Consider the following 15,144-nt stretch of genomic DNA (forward strand, 5'->3'; position numbering starts at 1 on the left):
ATAATTTCTACAGATGTTTCTATCATGCTGGTTTTTATATCATCCATAGTATTAGTTGTTTTCCCAAGTAAATAAACCTGGAAACACAAAATTGCTAGCCCTGAAGTAGCAACAGAATTCATAAGCAGAAAAGAATGTTTCATAATTATTTTGTCACTTCCTAGGATTAGGTAATAAGTTATGCAATTTAAGCTCTTCTACGGGGCGGGGGTCAGGTTGTAGTTCTCTATTCTTCTTCCTTTTTTAATATTGAATAGTACCTTCAGTCCAATAATACATCTGTTTACAGTTTGCCTGAACTTGTTTCTGGATTTATATTTCAATATGCTCTTTAGGATGCAAAATTCCTGTCAGATTAAAGAGTGCTCATGTCTTGCCCGCTTCCAGCAAATCACTTGCAGCACCTAATAAATCCAGCTGGGGTTCCTTCCATAGCCCAATGCTGCCGAAATCATTATTGTCCTGCCTTGTTTCATGTCAGAGGCCTCTTCGCCTCATCTGTCATGAAACCAATTTCACTTTATTTACATCCATTTGCTAGTTTAATTACTGTGCTGATGAATAGCCTGAAGGAATTAAGTTACGAGTCTTTGGAAACCCAATGCGACAGATATATGGGCTATGTTTTAACTACAGGGAAAGAAAGGAAGGCTCGTGTGGCATGCACCAAAATTTAAAGATAATAAGTGTTTCTCTGTATGCAGCTACTCTTGAGATTCAGGATGATCTGTCTTTATGTATTCATCATCTCCTGGATGAAATATGGTGCTTTAGAACCCCTCATATTTACAGGTTGACTGCAGTTCTCTACAATATAATTCTCTACAATTATGTTTTAAATGTTTTGTTTGTTTGTTTCCTTTTACTGAAAGAGTTACAGATGATTTTCCAGGCAAACCAAACAACCTAATGTACTGGTGTTTTTAATTAAAGGCACCTACCAATGTTAACCTTTTCTTGTAACTAAGAGCTTACTTCTATATAAACACAAATAGGTGCATTTGTGAAAATAAAAAATATTTAACACATCCAATCTAACATACAGTACAAAGTACTCCACTTACATCCTATAAATAATGTAACGCATGTCATTTATATGATTCTTGTTTGTTATTGAGCACAATCTCACAAGTATCTTCTTTAGGTATCTTTAAATCATAAATAAGAACATTTTGCTGCCCCTCTTTTCTCCAAGTCCAATATAATAGACTACTATGAATCTATGTTAATGACAGAGGATTTGTGGAATGGATGAATAATCTATGTTCTCAAATATATATAAATAGTCAATCACTTGCATATATATATATTTAAAAACCTAAGATGAATAAATTTTTCAGTCATTCCATTATCCTATAAACACTTTAGTATAAGCCTACTATAACATTAAAAATCATATTCAAGGGTATTCTTTCTTAAATTGTATCATTAATTACAGATTGTAAATTTAAAATTTATAATCCAGAAATTGAGTCTTCATATGGTTCATAATCACTGACTATCAATTTAGAAAATAATAATACCTGAATGAACATTTGATTTTATATTTCTCTATCCCTAGGTAACACATGAAAAGAACAGAACTTTTAAATCTGAAGTGCCTACATGTTTTCCTTTCACTGCTCTGTTTCTGAGAGTTCTGACACTTTAAAATCAATACTTTCATTTGATTTCCCTAAAAATGCTAAGTTTGTGGCACATGACAAACATATTCACTACTTCAAGAAAAAAATCTAAATTTTTCTTACAGACTTAATGTACTTATTCATGTATGCCATCTCCATGTTGAGTACATAGTCAATTCTAAGGCTGTGAAAACTTTCTAAAGTATTTATCTAACCAAAATTATTTTTAAACATTCAAGGGGGAAGAAGAGATCATTCTAAATAAAGCAGAAGTGAGAAAGAATGGGAGTTTTAAAGTGTTTTCCCATTTCCTCTCCTCCTAAAAGAATTAAATACTTTCTGTACCCTGTAGACTCTGCAGTTTCATTTATCATAAAGCCAGCTTAAAAGAAGGGATAAAAATATAAAGTTTACATTTACTATCATAAGAACTAAAGGTGGTGAAAGCTCTACTGTTATGCAGATACATATTGATGAATTATATATTCATTACAAATCCTCCAGACATCTCCCTCCATGGCCCCCTTCCATCCCCTAAACACACATTTGACTCATTCCACCTCCCCTACTACTTTTAATAAAGCTCATCTACAAAACAACCTACGTAACAAAAACAACTTTTTGTATCAAGAGTCTTGCTTATAAAAGTTTTGCAATAAAGGAACCCTAAACAGGACCCTCCAGGTAAAATTGCCTTCTATTTTAAAAGAATCAGATGCTATTCGAGTTCTTTTGGTAGGGATTTATAAACCATCTTTAACTTGACAGAAAGGAAATCTTCACTGATTGAGCCTTCTTTAGTTATTTTTGTTCATTTTTTAATAAAAGAAACAAAAATGATGGGGGTTTTAAATGCTTTCTCTTTCCCTCTCCCCCCTCCCCCATTGCTCTCGCACCCTTTCAAAGACCCTCTTCTCCCTCTCCAGCTCTTTTTGATTAATAGATCCATGTGGCTAACGGCCTGACATATGGTGTGCGAAGCAGCTTGAGATAGTACCTTAGGCATCCCCTACGGCCATTAACATATTAGGGGCTTATGTGCAGTCAGACAGTCAGACCTCATCTAGAGCCAGCGTGTTCAGAAAGGCTGCACCCCAGAGCTGTTTGATAGAGAGTTTCAATAATGCACCAGACTTCAATTTTAAGGGAGTTGCTTCTGGCCCTGAAACACTGGGACAGAACCAGAATAAAGTTTAGAAATAAGACTCCACTACACTCAACAACAACAGTAAAAATTGTACTTAGTACAACACAGTAAAAATCTGTTTGTATGTGGATATGCACGTGGAGGCGCAGCTTCAAGCTCGCAAACACACACAAGCTCCTGAGCATTACCAGTAAACAGGCAACGTTAGCTGCCTGGATTTATTTTGTTTAAAGATTTATTTTGTTTAAAGTCCTCTTTAAACCAGGAATATTAACAGTACAATAACAGTACACTTACTGATAGAGATGATTCAAAAGTGAAAACAATATACAGCATAATATTTAGGAAAGAAACAGCTCTTAATCATGTAGCTTGATGTTTTTCCCTAGTAGAAGAAATTAAGTGCATTTTTACATCTGTAGCCTTAAAATAAGAAGGGAAAAAATAATGAAACTTTGTATTTTAAAAGATTATATTTTAAATACATTTGCGATCAAATCCCTAGAAAGATAACTATTATTGCTCTACAAAACCTAAAAGTTACAAAGTCTTGGCAAACTCTGAAAGGGGGAGTAAGCCTCTGGGATGTACATATATGCAGAAATATATATACACATGTACGTATGTATAAATTTTTGGCGAGGGAGATGATACTCAAAATCAAAGGAGACATCCCACTTGAAGCTTATTTAATTCACTTTAACGTCGTAACTGAAGCTTGAAATTCCCTTTACCCAACGTTCTTCTCCTTCCAGCCTCCTGCTGATAAACCACTGTACCCCTTTTGAACTGTACTCTGACTGTTTGCTTGGCAAATAAATGCTGTTCCGCCCTATTAAACCTTTTAGGTAGTTTCATCTTCGGATTTCTCAAATACAGAGCTAATAAGGAGCTGCTTTGATGCTGTCTTACTTTCAAACTATAGCCTTGAGGCGTTGAAACGCGCAAAAGGTAACCGAAAAAGTAAATTGCCACGAGCAAGGCGCACCCTCCCTTTCAAAATCGCTCCGACCCTCTGCAATGCACCGCGTTGCAGCCGAAAATCGCCTGTTCCCGTGCAGAACTGCGTCCTGTTGGCAGCCCCTGGGGTTCTGAACCCGGGCCACTTAACCAGGAGGATGGGGAGAGGGGAAGCACTTTTAAGTTTAAAAGTCCTGGGATCCCTTGAGGGAGGGGAAAGATGGGAGGCAGAGAAGGCAAAGCTTCCCAAAAGTTGATTCTAGACAAACAAATATCAGGTGGGAAGCGAGAAAGGCAACTTGCTTAAGCACGCAGTAATAAAACTTTTGCATAAGGCGTGGCGACAGTGCGCGAGAGCCTGCTCATAGGCGCTAAGGCTGATTTCAAACCTCGGGCTCAGATTACACTTTGGAAGGAAGACCCCGGCGCGCACTAACGCCTCTCACACACTTGATTCCCCTACACACACACACACACACACACACACACACACACACACACACACAAGCGTGCACATACATACACACACAAGACCTCTTAGTTGAATATAAACAAATGAAACAATTGAAACCATATCTTTTTCTTTAAAACTGCGATAAAAGAGACTCCCGCTCAAAGGCGTCACGGTTCCTCTCATTTAGGTTTCTTTTCAGAAGAAAAGAAAGCCCCCGGGAGATACCTCTGCCCAGAGTCAAGTGGATCCTACCTGCTTTTTTAAATGCCTGTTTTTCCATTGCTAACTCATAAAACACATTTTAAGCAGGATAGCTGAGCTCCAATCTCAGCCTCAGAGCTCCTTGTCACGTTCTGGTTCTCTTGCTTTCCCTTTCTTTCATCACAACGCTTTGGTAAAGTCGCATAAGTGATCAAAATTAACATAAATCATTATTAGTTATTAGGATTCGCTCTAAATTACGCTGTGACTATCGCACCAGCCCCATCTGCCGCCCCTGCTCTAGCAGCAATAGATTGCAGATAAAATAAATGTCCTTACCCCATTAGAAGGTTCCTGTCTCTGTAGCCAAAAGCCAAACAAAAGCAATAAATACCGGGCTTTCTCTCTCCACTATTCAGCTGTGACTCTTTTCATCAGCTCTTCTTCTAGAAAAGCTCGATAGCTGCCTGAAAATATTGCATTTTATATCACCAAAGGGCGATTAATATTGCATTAACTGTATTTAACAGTTTTTTAAGCGCGAGTATTCTACAATGCGTTGGTTTCTGTTAATATGTACAGGGGGTATCAGAACGACTGCACACCACTTAAGATATTCGTATAAACATACTATTTGTCTCACACTTTGTATATATATATATATATATATATATATATAAAATGTTAGAGTGTAGCGCGCGATGTTTGAAGTGGAAGAAGCCGTGCTAATGGTCTGCTTAAAGTATTCAGACACTGGCTGGAGACAGCCGGGTCCCAGCCTTCATTAAATGTTTATTGTCAACACTTGGCGAGGGAGGGGCGGGGGGGGAGGGAAAGACTGGTGTAAGAGAATTTTCGCGGCTGGAAATTGTCAACACTTTGTTTTATTCTGATCCATGCCTACAAAAGTTTGTGTGCATTATGCTTCACTGAAGCCACGCGTCAAGAGTTACCAAACTTTGGTTTGTAATTCGCTTTACCTAATCAATGCAAGGAGTCTGCCTCTCTTCCTTCTCCATCCCTCCTTTTGCCACTTCTCTCCACGCTTCTTTAGTTTTTCTTCTTTTTTCCCATTCTCTTCGCTTTCTAAATCGGAAGGAAGAGACCTCCGGGGCCCTCGGGCTTGGGGCAACAGATGGGAGACAGGCGCTCCTAGCCCCTCCCCTGGGGCTGCAGCAGCAGGACACTGGTCCCCTGGCTTGAGCTTTGCCAACTTCTCTCGAAACCGAGATTTTCATCCTCCGTTTTGCGATCCAGGACTCTACGGAATTCCCCGGGACTAACGCCCAGCGGCCAGCCTTCCTCCCGCGCCAGGTATAAGGTCCAATTCGTAGCAGGGCTTTGTTGGTGTGCACCCTAACAACAAAACAAAAGCCGAGACCTTATTGCTCCCAGTTCTTGCCAAAAAATGTCAACCAGTTTTGTAAGTTTTGTGGTGTTTAGGACGTCTGTTGACGTAGGCAAACTGTGGGGAGGGGAGTATTTTTAACCTCTACCAGATACTGGTCCATTCCCTTTTCTCGCAGGACGCCCTCAGAAGCCCTTACAGGGTGGGAAAGAACATTCGGGAGCGCTTAATTACCAGCTGCGGGGCTCCAGCTCAATTCTCTGAGGTGACGCCGCACACAAAACGCGCTTGCGCGAGCTCGGCGCGCACCGTGCGCACTCGGAGCGCGCCCCGTCCGCGCGGCGCTCCCAGCGGTCCGTACCCCGCCGGTCACGCCTGCGCACGCGCGCTGGACGCTGGGCACTCGAGCGTTTGACCGCTCCGGTTATTCACGGCCTGGCTAAGCCCCGGCCAGGGCCGGTAGGCGGTAGCTGTCCCACCGTTCGAGAGGAGCTGAGGCTCCCGGCAGCTGGAAGCTTCCGGGCCGCGAGTCGCGGCAGGCGGCGGAGGGGCACAGACCCAGCGTACCTGGTCACTGGGCCGCGGCTCGCACGCCTAGGGCGCTGGGATTTCCCCGCGCGGGCGGCCAGGGTTGGGTGGGTGTTTCCAGGGGGTCAGGAACCTTGCCTGGGTCGGGGGAGAGCGGTTCCCCTCCTGGCTGCAGATTCAGACCCAGTCAGCTCTGCCTGTGGTTTGAAACAGCACCCGCTCCTAAGTCCGAAGTCTAGCCTGAGAGACTGGAGGGGAGGGAGCAGCACCACGAGGCCGCCTCCGAAATCACTCCAGGAGTCGCAGGAGCTTTCGGCCGCTCCAGTTTCAAGGCCCTTCCGGGCCCGCGCCCCGCCCTACGGAGCCACCGGATTTCGGGGAGGGGGAGAGGGAGAGCTGCCCAATCTCTTCACCAGGCTGACTTGACAACAATTACGAAAGTTTTTAATTAGCTTCTTGTTATCCTTCATTTTATTAATTTCCAGAATCCTCAGGCCATGAATTATTCAAAGGGCAAGCCAACCCGAGCGGGGCGGCCGCGCGCCCCCGCCGCACGTGCCCGGTCCGGCTCGGGCAGAGCCGCTTGCCCGCTGCCCCCGGAGGGCGTGAGGCGGCCCGGCCCCTCCCGCCGCGGTGGCGCAAAGGTTTGATCAAATATTAAATAATGTAATTATTGCGACAAGGCTTATCTCGCAGGTGGGAAAGAGGCCCCCCGTGAGATTTAGAATTAGGCTGCTATTTTTTAAAAATCAATTAAGCTTGCGTTCTCCTCTGGAACCGCTCGCGAGGACTGGGGCTAAGACTGCAGCGGCAGTAACACCCATCAGCAAAACCACACCAGAGAATAACTGTGGTCGTCACCTTTATCACCTCGCCGGCCACCAAGGCCATTCGAATGGGGTGGGGAACGCTGCTTTTAGCCAGGTCAGAAGTCACAATTCCTACCTCACGGATTCGACTATGAAAGCCCATCCAAGTGAAAGATGGGGTAGGGATTTTTCAGGCTAGGTTGGCGGAAAGACCGGGGAGACGGGGCAAGGGGCTGAGGGCGGGAGCTGGCCAGATGAGTCCTCGGCCCAGGGCGCCCTGTCCTCTCTTGGCGCGGCCAAGTGTAGGAACCGGACCGAAGTCATCTTAATACCACAAGAAATTAAAACTCGATACAATCACGTCAGTGGGTGCCTACGGTTTATTTATGAGGGTGTAATCGAAGTTGAGAGCAATTTCAGAACACGCATTAAACAAAAATCTATTAAGAAGTTAGTTGAAGCGTCTTGAGGACATCATTTCCTAGACCTACAGAAGTAGCGGGACCCGGAGCTAGGACTGGGGAAAAGAGAAAATTTAAAACGAATGGGTGGCTTAAACGTGGTAGATGCATTTTATGCTTACTTTTCTTTTGCCTTTCCTACTCCACCACCGCCTGCATTTCCTGAGAAGCTGAAATGCAAACAGAGCACAATTTTCCCACTCCAACTTATTTTTAGATTATTTAAAAGAACCGGAGCCACGCTATTTCCACCCACTGACTAGTGCCAGAATTCACTTGAAGTTCCGTTCTTCAGAACCAGAAAACTTTGAAAGGTTAACTACCACTGAGTAGCAAGCCTTAGCACTCTCTCCAGGAGGATGTTTGTTAACTTGTTTATTTGTTTGTTTGTTCGTGAATTGACAAAGGTATCTTAGAATAGTCTTAATATTCCTTCAGGCAGTACACAGATTCAGTCACTAGATAGCAAGGCATTTCCTGTTTTGTTTTGCACAGCTTCCTACTACGTAAAATAGGAAACTCTGCAAAGCATGTATTTTCATAATATGTTTTATTAACATAATATTGTCTTCTCTTTATTTGGTAAGGATTTTACTTAATACAAAACAAATGCTTAGTTCTTATTACATACATTAGTCATCATTATATAATACAAATATATTTGCCTGCAACATTTCCGTTCGGGGCAGATTTTTTTTAAAAAACAGCCTTTGTAAATCTGTTTATTTGTTCATTCCTGGTTCTCCAACAATGAAATCCGGTCATACTTTTCTATAAAATTACGTGGGTATTTTTTTAAACAAATGTATTTTATTTAAAACTTTGATGACATTTCAAGTTAATAACAACAGAAACAAATCAATTTTGATGGAAGAGATCTATTTTAAAAATACCTCTAGTGATTTTTTTAAAACATTAACAATTGTTTAAAATCACAGCTTTTTAAATGTACTCTTCTTTTTTGAACATCAAGCATTTTGTTTCACAGATTTGCCGGTGAAATTAAAAAGATTTGGCTAAAGTAGGATGACTTCAGAAGATATAATCCCAGCTATTAAGAAACTTTTTACATTTGGCATCTGATCTAGTCCCGGGTCACCAACAGAGAATCTCTGGTCCCTCTGGAGCAGTAGGTGGCACACTAAAGTTCCAAATGAACAGAGGCATTTGACACCATGGCTGGACAGATCAGTGGATGGTTTTTGTTAAACTCCAAATAAAAGTCATTTAGTTACAACATTTTCTTAGAAACGTTTTTAGGCTAGAACAACACATACAAACCTCCAAATGCCTCTGCACCGAACCTTGATTTAAATATTTTGAGAGTGCGTGGTTATTTATTACCTTCCACCACTCTGAAGCGAGGGCTGTGCTTGAAGGATTTCTGCAGTTAAAAAAAAAAAAGAAAACTTTGATAAACACAGGCAACTAATAGAGAATTCATTTTATTCAGAGCACCGCTTTCACATGAGTTATCTGAAAGTGAATTCTGATTCAGCAGAAAAATACATCATTCTCATCCTTTCCCCTCTTTTCACCTCCCTTTCAACGTCCTCCCCTTCCCTGTATTTTTGGTTGAATTGAGTCTCATTTGTTGACCGGCTCTCCCAGGACTTTGGCCCAGTATAAACACAAAAATGCACCCAAATCATAAAACTGCTCTTCTTTCAGTTATATTTTATTTGTAAGTGTACTGGGACATATCCCCCTGTTGTATTTTGGCGCACAGAAGTGGTTCTGATAGAAGTGGGGAGGAGGGGAAGATAATAGAGCAAAGACATAACCAAGGAAAAAGCTCAGCAGACATACATGGACAGGTAGATCAATCCGTGAGGCATTTCAGGATTAACACTGGCAGTTCGTAACCACTGTGTGAGTGTGTGCATTAAAGAAAATATTTACAGTAATCTTCCTTTTTTCCTTTTCCTCTAAATACAAGAATATGACAAGAATGTTGTGTTTTCGGTGAAAACAGGCAGTAGACTGTGAAATCACACTATCCACAAAACGGTCTATCAGAAAGCTAGCCCAGTTTAGTGCTCAGTTTCAAATGCATAGAATGTTTGCGCTGCAAACAATGATAAACAATGTAATTAAATAAATAATGCCTAACCAGAGTGAGACCTAGTTGTGTTTCTTTCTGCACCTTTCAGATCATGCATGATTTCAGTCTTGTTAAATGGCAGGTTTTTTCTTTTCTCATCTGTTCTGTTTTCAATTTTTTAGTTCTTATTAAAGGACGGTAATAAACCATCTCCACCCGAGATCAAAAGAGTGTCTTGTGCACCAAGCAGGCATTTTACCTAACCACCTTCAATTTTTTTTCTTTTTTAAATCCATCAGTAGTTTCATAAAGTACCTTGATTATTACTATGAAATACTATACATGATTTTCTATTTGGGAGACTGATAGTGCAAATTAAAGTTTTTGCTCCCCAACATTTATCCCCAGCAATAAATTACTTTTGGATAATAATAATAATTTAATAATAATAATAATGAAACAGTTGTTCTGCTTCCCCCCCGCTCCCAACATGCAGACCTTTTTGAAATAAATGGAGGGCTTTAAACCCGTCTTCCTCTCATCTGGGATTTAGTTGATTTTCTCACAGCCAAGTCCTGCTCCAAGTGAAAGCAGAAACTTCTCAATATTTCAATGATTTCATGTTCTCCAAGAGAGAAGAAAGGGGACCTAGAAGAGCAAGATGGGTCCTGTTCTGTGGAGAAAATGGGACAGCGTATCTCTCCTACTGTCTGCCACCCCATCAATCTATTTGAATCAACAGGGGGAAAAAAAGTAGTTTAAAATAAGCCACTGAGAAAAATAAATGAAAGGGCAAGCAAGTTCTATGAGTGGGAAGCGGGGGGAAAGCTTAGTTTGAAATGGTCTGTTTTCTAGATCTTAGATATGAGAGCAAAAATGGAAAGAGTAAAAACCTGGTTAAAATTGTTCTATTTTCCTAGAATAAAATATTTATTTCGGAGCCTCTAAATTCTGCTTTTTAGTCAGCCCAAAGACTATGCCTCTCTCTCCCTAAAGACCCCCATCTGACCTATCAGGCCACAGGAGTATAGGCTGGGTCACTGGAAAACTTGGACTTCACCTAAACAAGTAGCCACCCGCCACCCCTTTCAGCTGTGACCCTACTCACTTTCTGGAAATGGAGAGCAGCCGTCGGAGTCTCATTGGAAAAGAGAAAATAAATCAAAGAGGACTTGGATGGGGTGTAGGTAAGACTTAGAGGAAAGATTAAATTAAACACACAAACAGAACAACTAGCTTTGCTACCCAGAATTTCACCTTCCGGTTCGTCTGGTGTTCGGTCTTTGACTCAGTTCCTGTGTGTAGGGCTGGGCGATAGTAATAACGTGGTGCTCTTTTTTCTCTTCCTTGCGGGGGCAGGGGAGGAGGGGGGAATGAAGCTGCAGAACACGACTCTCCGGAGTTAAATTTCTAAAGCATTTTTTTCTTTGCTTTTGTTCTGTTTTGTTTTCTTTTGTCTTTATTTGTCTAGTTTTTGGTGGTTGGTAGGTTTTTTTGTACATAGCTCCTTGGTCCCCAGGAGATTTTGATAAGTGTCTCTGGTCAAAATCAGTCAATTTCCCTACCCTTCCCGAGTCTCCCCCCACCCTCACCCCCAGAGCCATCCTGCCCCTCACAACCCCTCTTCCACTCTCCGCTTTCCTTCCCCCGACTCCCCCACTCTCACAAATGCTCCCTCTTCTCCCCCCGCCCTTCTCTCTGGTGTCCACACCCTGCACCCCAGTCCTCTAGGCTGGGGAGGGTAAGGGCAGGGAGAGCAGAGAGGAGGTGGAGGCGAACGCTCGAGGAGGGGCTCCCCAAATGCAAGCAGGACAACGGACACTCTAAATCCGGGGGGAAACAGGCCCGGGGAAAGCCCCTCGAAATGCCCTTCGGCTCCCCGATCTGCCCCGCCCGGTACCTCCCATCCCCCTCAGTAAGTGGCGGAGAATTTCATCCGCTTCTGCTTCTGTCTCTGGTTGCAAAACCACACCCGCACCACGTTCTTTTTGAGGTCCAGTTTCTCGGCGATGGCGGCGATCTTCTCGGACGAGGGCCGGGGCTGTACGGCGAAGTAGGCCTCGAGCGAGCGCTTCTCGGGCGCGGCGATGGAAGTCCGCTTGCGCTTCTTCTCGCCACCGTTGAAGAGCTCGGGCTTGTTCATTTTCTCGCGCTGCGCGCCCTCGGCTTCCTCCAGCCACGCCTGCAGGATGGGCTTGAGCGCAATCATGTTGTTGTGCGAGAGCGTGAGCGACTCGAACCTGCAGATGGTGCTCTGGCTGAGCGAGCCCACGCCCGGGATCTTGAGGTTGGCCAGCGCCGAGCCCACGTCGGCCTGCGTCACACCCAGCTTGATGCGCCGCTGCTTGAAGCGCTCGGCGAACGCCTCGAGCTCGCGCGGGTCCGTGTCCGAGTCGCAGATGGACGCCAGGCCCGCCGCGCCCACCACGGCCGCCGCCGCCGACGCCGCCGCCACCTGCCCGGCCGCCGCCGCCGCCGCCGCCGCCGCTGCCGCGCCGTGGTGCGCCGCCGCCGCCACCAGCCCGGGGTGCGGCAGCCCCGACGGCATGTTCATGGCGGCCGCCGCCGCCGGGTGCGACAGGTGGCCCAGGCCGTGCATGTGCGGATGCGGATGCGCCGAGCCGCCCAGCAGCCCGCCGCCCGGGCCCCCGCCGCCGCCCCCCGGGCCGCCGCCGCCCGGGCCGCCGCCGCCCCCGGGGCCGCCACCGCCTGGGCCGCCGCCGCCCCCCGGGCCGCCTCCGCCCCCCGGGCCGTCGTGGGCGCCGCCGCCGCCGCCCGCCGCGCCCGCGCCGCCCGCGCCGGCCATGAGCGCGAGCGAGGGCGACGAGATGTGGTCCAGCAGGTCACCGGGCTCGAGCGCCTGGTGGTGATGGTGGTGGTGGTGGTGGTGCGCCAGCGGCACGGTGGACGTGGACGTGCATGGCACGCTGTTCATCGTGTGGTACGTGGCGTCCGGCTTGAACGGGTGGCTCTTGCCCTGGGACACGGCGATGTCCACCGCCGCCAGCGCCTCGGCCCGCGCCAGCAGCGTTTCGTCTAGGCTGGCGAAGAGGTTGCTCTGTAGCTGCAGGCGACACAAACCAAACCAAAAAAAAAAAAAAAAAACAACCACAAAACCAAAAAAAGCAAAAACACAGAACAACCACACACAAGCCGGAAAGTACAAGCAAAAGGCCAACACAAAGCAAGCAAAATAATAACGACGAGGGTGGGGATAGTGGAGACCGGGAAAGACAGAATAGGGACACATTGGGGACGAGACAGGGGGTCAGATGAGAAGGTACGGGAGTGTGAGGAGAGGGGCAGATGCGGAGGAGAGGGGGACACAGGAACACATTCCGGGGACGGGCGTGGGAGACGGAAAAGGAGGGGGAAAGAAGAAGTGCAGATGTAACTCGCAGCTGGGGACCCGTGTCACGCACCCGAACACGCACAGAAAACGCCTTTCCAAGGCATGAAATTAACAGGAAAGAGTGGAGGGAAGTCGAGACTCATGGCCCCAGTGCTCCCCACTCCGATCGCCGGCGCCCGACACGGAGGCAGAGGCGACGGGAACACGACACTAAGCTCCACTGTACGAAGCCTGCCTCGCAGCGGGACTCTTCTAAAACTCCCTGCCCGCAAATCCCCGCACCGGGACCTGTACATACATCAGCACCCGACATGCAGCGTCTCGGAGACGGGGAGGGGGCGGGCCCGCGGGCCGGGTCCGCGTGCATGGGGCGCTTACCGGCGGCGTGGGCAGGCAGGCCCGCCGGATGGCCTCGGAGCTGGAGTGCAGTGACGGGTACTTGTGCTCAGGGAGGGTGGGATGCATGGCAAAGTGAGGCTGCTTGCTGTTCATGGACATCATCTTGATGGCTTGGCAAGTAAATCCACAAACACTCCGAAAGTCCGCGGGAAAGTGCGCACGCCGGTTCCCCCGGCCTCCCTTCGGAGGCTGCAGCCGCGGCGGCTGTCGGCGCGGAGGCGGCGGACGCGCCGGGGGCCGCTGCTGCTTCTGCTGCCGCCGCTGCCGCCCGGCGCTGCTTTGACCGCGCAGACCGTCGCGCACCGGCCTCGCGATCCCACTTCTCCGAGAGCTCTAGCCCCGTGCGCCGACGGGATGCACTCCTCTTACACCTGAGCCCCAATTCTCGCGGCCGGTCCGGGGAGCTCTCGCGAGAGCTCGCGGGCCCGCCGCGCTGACAGGCATCAGCTGTCTCTGTCTATCTGACGCGCGCTCTCCCTCTCGGCGGCGCCGTGCGTCTGCGCGCGCGCGCGCTCTCTCCCGGCCGCGACCCGCGCGTGGGAGCCGCTCTTATAGTGACCACCAGCAAGGACAGCGCAGGTGATGCACCTGTAGCTACCCGGACATGCGCACTGCACTTCTCACCTTTCCCATCGCGGGTCTGGAAAGATCAAAAGGGCCAGCTATTGTTTGAGGGTAGGCATCTTTTAGGGGGAGAAAGACGATGCTCACCAACCCCTGGGTGGTTTCCCTCCCTCCTCCACACCCTCACCCCGATCGCAAGCCCTGAATATATGCGCATTACTTAGGCACACCTCCTCTCCGGGACGTCTAACAAGCTGTTATATAATGTATACAGCTGGGCATTTGTATGTTAAATTATGCCCGCGCATTCTTCTGTATGCAGTATAAATAACACAGAAATGCAGAAGGTGCTGTCTTTTGCGGCAAGAACCTGTTTCTTTCATGGTTTATAAATAGGTTCCTGGAGAATGAATAATCGCGGTGACAGACATTTGTTTGAAGCAGTCAGATGCTATTGATTTCCATATGATTTAATTTCCTCCGCATACTTTGTTGTTGTTGTTGTTGTTGTGACTATAAGTGTGTCAGGCACCGACAGTGACAGCCACTTAGGAGCCACAAGGAGCGTGTGCTTTCTACTAGGGAACGGCTGGTTGTTGAAATGAAGTTGTGCATTTCTCTTATTGTTTGTCTCCTTTAACCGTGTACAAACCCACATTTCAAACGAGCTCCGGATGATCTGAGGCTTCTTGTAATCAAAAGGAAAAATAGTTAACAGGGTGTAGCTGGGATCCTTACCTCTCTTCAGCATACACACACACACACACACACACACACACACACACACACACACACTTTATGTTGGAAACTCCAGGAAAAGGAAATAGCTTCAGAGAAAAGGGAATAAGATGTTGAAGAGAACTTTATTTTCCCTTCCATCGTTTTGGCTTGTTTGCCCACCACCCGCCCGCCCCCGCCCCCCAGATACAGATATACATACAGATGTATAGATGTGTATATATATACACACACATTTTTTTTTCTTCAGTAGGGAACAGAATCAAGCCAATTTATAGGAAAGCGTGATTAAAATATTAATTCAAACCAACTTAAAAGAACGGGGCTCAAGCTCTGGTCCAGGCTTTATTTATTTTTTATTATTGTGAAATCAAAACGTAAGAAGAATAAATCAATTAGCCAACCTGCTATGTGGCCCTTATGTGGCAGGTAGATCAAGGGCCTCCCGGGGAACCATAGTTCAGGTGCCCGAGTCCCCAGGGACTCAGCCCGTGCCCGGGGTGATAACAGCCCA

At 46.6% G+C, this 15,144-nt stretch overlaps 1 protein-coding gene across 1 annotated transcript; it reads right to left on the reverse strand.

Annotated features, from left to right (window-relative positions):
- Nucleotides 1-11,387: 11,387 nt before the first annotated feature.
- On the reverse strand, nucleotides 11,388-13,611 carry POU4F1 (POU class 4 homeobox 1). The gene is made up of 2 exons (XM_079903066.1): nucleotides 13,308-13,611; nucleotides 11,388-12,641 (listed from the first exon to the last, which is right to left on the reverse strand). Exons 1-2 carry the CDS (start codon nucleotides 13,428-13,430, stop codon nucleotides 11,490-11,492), a joined length of 1,275 nt encoding a protein of 424 aa, XP_079759192.1. The 5' UTR covers nucleotides 13,431-13,611; the 3' UTR covers nucleotides 11,388-11,489.
- Between the last annotated feature and the right edge of the window lie 1,533 nt (nucleotides 13,612-15,144).

Source organism: Stenella coeruleoalba (assembly GCF_951394435.1).
Source record: "Stenella coeruleoalba genome assembly, chromosome: 18".
NCBI classification, from domain to species: domain Eukaryota; kingdom Metazoa; phylum Chordata; class Mammalia; order Artiodactyla; family Delphinidae; genus Stenella; species Stenella coeruleoalba.